This window comes from Phoca vitulina, unplaced genomic scaffold (genome assembly GCF_004348235.1).
Source record: "Phoca vitulina isolate PV1807 unplaced genomic scaffold, GSC_HSeal_1.0 scaffold27, whole genome shotgun sequence".
Taxonomy (NCBI): Eukaryota; Metazoa; Chordata; class Mammalia; order Carnivora; family Phocidae; genus Phoca; species Phoca vitulina.
The window spans coordinates 13,769,732-13,776,339 of record NW_022589730.1 but is presented as its reverse complement, the minus strand read 5'-3'; the positions used below and the strand labels follow the sequence as shown (position 1 = coordinate 13,776,339).

Here is a 6,608-nt window from a genome sequence, read left to right as displayed (position 1 = left end):
GGGGCCGCGCGTCCCCACCTCCGCTCTGTGCAGCCAGCACCCGGCGTGGGCGCTGGCTCGGGATCGAGGCGTCCGGGCTCCCCCAACCACAGCCACAACCCTGCCTCCCGAGCCAGCTCCCCGATTCGCAACTCAGAGAGCCAACACGACCCTGTGAAGTTGTGGTGGGAATTATGCCTCTGCTGACTCCCCGAAAGTCGGCCGGGCTCTGGAGGACTGAAAGAGCTCGTCTTGGGGTTAGCGCGCTCACTTCAGAGGAAGCTCCGCTACCGGGACACGTTCGATGCGGCCGTGGAGACAACCGGGCGCCGCTGGCCGAGGTGGGGCGGCGGCCCACGCGAGGAGACAGAGCAGGGGAGTCAGCAGTCAAAAGTCGGCCTAGGGCCCTGGGAAAACGTGAAATTCCCCCCTCAGTCCTCTCACGTGGGCCTCGCACGTTCCTCGTCGCGCTCGGGCGCACCTAGCCACCGCCCCACCGTCCCACCCGCGTCCTACCCTAAACTGGCAAAGACCCGATATTAGGACCGCGCGGAAGCCAGGGAAAGAGAGAGACAGAGACAGAGAGAGAGAGAGAGAGAGAGAGACCGAGAGAGAGAGGAGTGGTCGGGTAGCAGTTGGGCGTGGCTTCTCTGAGAGGCGGTCCCTGGGGGCGGGGAGAACCACGCAACCGTCGACTCTGGCCGCTGATTGGCTGAGGTGCCTGCGCGGAGCCCGCAAGCGTCTCCGCCCGGCCCGGGCGCTCCTCCTCCTCTCCCAGCCGCTGGGTCCACACCGGCTCGCGAGGGAACCGCTCAGGCGCCGCCGCCCCAGCCCAGTGCGGACGACGGGAGAGAGGGAGGAGGAAGGAGAACACACTCGCTTGCTTGCTCCCACCCGCACTCGGGCTCCCAGAGCCGGCGCGGAGCCCAGGGGGAGGAGCCGCCGCGGGCACGCCCCGCCTCCGGCCCGGGAAGACGACGCCAGCGACCCCGCCGGCCGGCCACCGCCCCCCTCGCCGGCCGAGACCCGCCCCCGGCCCCGGCCCTGGCCCTCCCCTGGCGGCATGGAGGGGCCCCGCTCCTGACGGCCGCGCCGCCGCCTCGGCCCCCGCCCCCCCTCCCGGCCCCGCCCGCCTGCCCGCCCCCGCTCGCATGTCCGTGCCGCCTTAGCCGAGGATGCTGAGGATGAAGCTGCCGCTGAAACCGACGCACCCCGTGGAGCCGCCGCCCGAGGCGGAGGAGCCCGAGGCAGACGCACGGCCGGGCGCAAAGGCGCCGCCGCGCCGCCGTCGAGACTGCCGTCCCCCGCCGCCGCCCGCGGGCCTGCCGCGGGGTCCCCCCCCGCCGCCGCCACCACCACCGCCGCCTCCGCCTCCGCCGCCGCCCCGGGGGCTGGGGCCGCCTGTTGCTGGCGGACCAGCGGCGGAGGCGGGCATGCCGGGTGGCGGCGGCGGCGGGCCCGCGGCGGCGCTGCGCGAGCAGGAACGAGTGTACGAGTGGTTTGGGCTGGTGCTGGGCTCGGCGCAGCGCCTGGAGTTCATGTGCGGGCTGCTGGACCTGTGCAACCCGCTGGAGCTGCGCTTCCTCGGCTCGTGCCTGGAGGACCTGGCGCGCAAGGACTACCACTACCTGCGCGACTCAGAGGCCAAGGCCAACGGCCTCTCGGACCCGGGGCCGCTGGCCGATTTCCGAGAGCCGGCCGTGCGCTCGCGCCTCATCGTCTACCTGGCGCTGCTGGGCTCGGAGAACCGTGAGGCCGCCGGCCGCCTGCACCGCCTCCTGCCCCAGGTGGACTCGGTGCTCAAGAGCCTGCGCGCGGTTCGGGGTGAGGGTTCGCGGGGAGGCGCGGAGGACGAGCCCGGCGAGCGCGGGGAGGACGGCGAAGGCGAGGAGGACGCGGAGAAGGACGGTTCCGGCCCGGAAGGCAGCGGCGCCGAGCCCCGGCCCGGCGGCGGGCTGGGCTTCAGGGCGCAGGAGGAACTGCTGCTGCTCTTCACCATGGCTTCGCTGCACCCGGCGTTCTCCTTCCACCAGCGGGTCACCCTGAGGGAGCACTTGGAGAGGCTCCGCACTGCGCTCCGCGGGGGCCCCGAGGACGCAGAGGTGGAGGTGGAGCCGTGCAACTTTGCCAGCCCCCGGGCCCAGGTAAGGCGCGCGAGCCTCCCAGCACCCGCGTTGCGGTCACCGCCCCGGCGGCCTCCCTGGCCTGGCTTTCGGACGCCTCTTGGCCGAGCCTCAGCCCGGGGCAGGTGGCTCGGAATCCCCACCCCACGGCTCCCAGCCCCGTTAATACTAATTTTCGTTCTGCCGGGCGGTTCAGTTCCACTCTCCCACCCTCACCGCCGCCCCCCCCCCCCATGCACACTCAGGCACCCGCCATAACAGAATGCTCTAGAAGTCTCTTCCGTGCGGGAGTTGCCACGGAAAACATGGAGCTCTCAGCCTAGTCCCCCTCTCGGAGGAAGGGTCTCGGGACATTTTTGGCTCGGAGCATGTCGCCCCGGGTGGTGGGAAAGGCGCAGCGCTAGAGGTGACTGTGTTAGCCTCAGTCTAGCCCCGGGCAGCGCCTTCTCTTTCTCGCCATCTGGCGCTCTGGTTGCAGTTTTAAAGCTCTGCCTTCTCCCCTCGCTGAGGTGTTCTAAAGGTGCGCTCTCGGCGTGCTGCCCTTGTCTTCAGCACAAAGGGGCTCTTTTTGCTCAGTGAATGCCCGAGTTTATTAAAAGGGGTCGTAGGGCTTTTGGCTCTTGCTGCTAACTTGATGTTCCCAGAAAAAAACCTGATGTGGAGAGCGGCGAATGACTCAAACTAGATGATCAGTAGCGCAGGTTGTCTGGGTCAGGAAACCTCTCCTGGAGCGGGCTGCTTACACCTTTTACCTCTGGCATAACTTATTTTCTATCTATTGAGTCTTGCCTACAGATTTGAGTCCGGGGGTATTTGTTGGGCCTTTAATGTAGGCATAAATGTTGTTTTCTAAAAGTTGTTAAACCGAAATGTAGTAGACAAGAATCCAGATGAGTCACTTGTCTCAGACATTAAGGTGAAATTTTATAGAGCCGTGAAAGCAAAATAATAATCTAGGCCCAGTATAGAAGTCCTTGATCGTAATAATTTAAGTGAGGAGAGGAGAGTAGGTTTCAGAGTAAAGGCTAGGTACAATAAGTTTATTTTCGGGGTTTACAGTCTTTTAAAAGGTACTAATTTGGTTGCCATACTTTTCAACCTAGGTGATCTCCAGGATGATATATTGGAAAGGGGGATTTTTTTCCTCCTTCCTTTCTTGAAAGTTAATTCAACTTATGTATCTGCTGTCATTCAATACTCTGGAACTAAAACTGGGCATTGTATTTCTCCAAAGGCTGTGTGGACTCAATACCCATTGAATCAAGGAATTTGGGGGCTGGAAGGGATTTAGCGATAATCTGGGCTGAGCCCCTCCTTTTTAAAACGAGGCTTCTGTGAAGTGACTAACTCACATTTTAGGACATGTTTTATCAGACTCCAGTGTAGTAATGCTAGTATCCAGTATTTTTTTTTTGGTGAGCTTCAAATTTTGTCTTCCAGTGTCTATTTACTACTAATATGCAGCTGTGTATACTGTTGGTAAAAGCCCCTTTCCACTCTTAGCCTATTTACTGAAATAATTACAAAAAGTCCTATAAGCCACTTATATTTGGAGAAGAAAGCCTGAAATTAGGAGCAATACTTCTATCTTATTTTTAAAAAATTTTTATATATTGTAAAGATGATCTTAGATTGTAGGTATATGAAAATGTCACACAGTGGAACAGTTTTAGTCCATTCACATCATTCCAACAAGGGTAACCGATTTCTGATTTTAACTGCTAGGAGTCTTACCCCCCGGCCCCCCCCCCCATTAAATTTTGCTTGTAATGAGAGGGTCGGAAGGCGACTAGAGAAAGGGAGAAATGCGTGCAAACTAGAGTAACGAGATTTTCATCTTGACTGCAGTGTGTGGCCTTTTCTGGCAACCGGCGAGTGCTGGGAGGAGTGGGCAAAGTGAGGTTGGGCATCCTGCCATTAATTTCAGCACATCGTTACTTCTCAGGCAGAGCCCTGTGCTGAGGCCATCAGTTGAAGTGGGAGAATAAATCATACGGGATACACGTACTACAGGTGACGCTGACGGCTATTTTTAGACACTGGTGGCGTGATGAACTTTTCCCTCGGGTAGCTTAGGGTTACCGTAACAAATCATTCACGTCTCATTAAATTGTTCTGACCCCGCACTTTCTGCTTGTTAGCCTGGACTCTGAGGCCCTCAGCTGTGACTTGTTCTGGCCTTGAAGACATTTCCGCGGATCTTGTTGCTCCCAAGCTGTCACTCCAAAGGCAGCTGATGGGGGTGGATGGATTTGCATCTCGATTCGCTGCAGTCCAGACCAGCTGATGCTCGGCCTTGCGCCGCCGGTACGCTCCCGGTGGGGTAGGACCCACCTCGGAGTCTGCAGGGAGGTGCCCGAGTCTGGCACGTCCCTCGCGTGGACGCGACGCGTCGGTGGGTCCCCCAGTCACGCGCCGCCGCGGACTGGCCGACGCGTTTGGGGACCCGTCCCTTGGGGCTCCTCCCCTCCCCCTCCCTACAAGATGGCGGCCGCGGCCGCCCACGTGACTGGCGCGCCGGCCCCGCCCCTGGGAGGGCGGGCTGAGGCGGGGCCGCGCCTCCCGAGGGCTCCCTTAGGCCTCCGCCGGCTAGGCCCCGGCTCCGGGCAGCGCGGAGAACCACGTGGACGGTGGACTCTGAGAATGGCAGGGGGAATTCGTGTGGCAGCCCTTTACTGCCCCGGAAGTAACCTTTTAGACACACGTGTGTAACTTTCGGCTAGGAATCATTCCATTTTTCACTACTTTAATCCATACTAAACGCATAAAGTGGAACTAATTTCCTTTTCCATTAGAATAAAAGTATACTATCCCCGAATAGTGTTTCTGGCTCTTCCAAGACTCGTATTCAATACCTAATATGCAGCAGCTTCTCTTTTAAAGTTTTCTGTAAAAAAACTAGTAACGTTTACAGATAGAACGTGTGTTTTAAGGCGAATTTTATGTTAATTATATGCTTTCAAGTTGACCAGTCCCAGCAGCTGTTTAGTGACCTACCATGGTTACCATTGCTAACTAATAGTTGAGAGGGCAAGTCCACAAACTTACCACTAGAATATACTAATTAGGTCATTTTAGAAAAATGAAGGAAGACTCAAGTAGATTTTTACATTTAAAAGTAATATTTCTCGAGTTTTTTTTCTATGAGATTTGGATAATGTTAAGTGATTTAGAGTAAATGTTACATTGGATTACAACTTAAATATTGCTTTTAGGAGACTTGTGCATAAAGTTCATCTTCTTCAACTGCTGTGGACTGCCAGTCACTTATATAAAATTCAACATACAATATGCATTAACAGTGTCCTGGGAAGTTTGTGTGATTGATGTAGTTTGCTGTGTTAATAAAGTTACAGACTGCCTATGTAGCGTAACTGGAAAAAAATTGGTTTTAAAAGGGGGCCCCTTATTAGGAACCCAAACTGTAAATGGCCTGTTAGCAATAGCGACAAAAAACTGCCTAAGTATTTTAAAAGATGCTAGTTTTGTTGCTGTTTCATTGAAAAGAGAAAGACAGCCAAGCTTCCTATCTTTGCATGCTTAAAGACTCTCCTAACTGCTCATGCAAATGGCTATTCTAATTTGGGGGGTTTAACCCCCAATTAGCAACACAAAGGCCGAAAAAAAAAGCATACAATGCATAGACTATCGTAGTAGTGGTTAGTGGTTAATATTGTGTGGCGGTGTTTCTCTGGAGATTGTGTTTTCAGTATCTTCAAAACATAGTTGCTTGGCAAATAGCTTGAATAAAACAGAAACTGAAAACTTTAGATAGTATTTAGTGTGGTAGATAGTATTTAGTGTTACTTGAATTAACAAGAAACATACCTGAACTAAAAAAAAAATTAAGTGGCCATGCGTCTTACAAAAATCAATGAAGATAACAAAAAATTGTTACTTTCTCATAGCATAGGTTAATTAATACGGTACTTGACAGAGTCAGTATCTCAACTCATTTTGATAGTACAGATAATGTACTGGTAGTGTTGGGGCCTGGAAAAAAAACAGTTTTAACATAAATGCTCCTACTCTAAGATAACTTGAATGTGTACGTGGCAGCACTAATCCTGGTGAGAGCACTGACTGGAAATGAGAGGGGAGAGGTCAGTGGTCAGGATTCCTGTTATTCTATTGGGCACTAAAAAGATGCTTTCTAAATTGATTTTTAAGAAGAACGACTCTAAACTCCCAGGCAATAAATACCTTTATTTAATCGTTGGCCACCACTGGGAGATTTTAAACTGAATAGTATCACTGGAGCAGTGGGCGCTGAGAAGGCTTTCCTCCCTCCTACGGTGGGGATAATAACAGTACTTATGTGAGATTGTTAGGATCAAATGAACGAGTACTTGTAGAATGATGTCTGGCACATGATCTTTGATAAATGTTAGCAACTATAAGTAAAAGTTAAAAAGTCTTGTTTAGAAGGTAGTGGTAGAGGAATGGGAATAGCATCTCACAAATTACCAGTGAGGGAGAGAACCAGCCGTATCTTTTATGGGAAAT

General features: G+C 54.1%; 1 protein-coding gene across 3 annotated transcripts in view; it reads left to right on the top strand.

The window, feature by feature from the left end:
- The first annotated feature begins 1,154 nt into the window (after positions 1 to 1,154).
- ZCCHC2 (zinc finger CCHC-type containing 2) overlaps positions 1,155 to 6,608 on the top strand; it is a 64,430-nt gene continuing 58,976 nt past the window's right edge. For all 3 annotated transcript variants that reach the window (XR_004301597.1, XR_004301596.1, XM_032422619.1), the window contains exon 1: positions 1,155 to 2,123. Coding sequence is in view for 1 of the 3 variants with exons in the window: in XM_032422619.1 (XP_032278510.1) it covers positions 1,155 to 2,123 (969 nt within the window). In the remaining 2 variants the exon portion in view is untranslated. The remainder of the gene's footprint in view (positions 2,124 to 6,608) is intronic.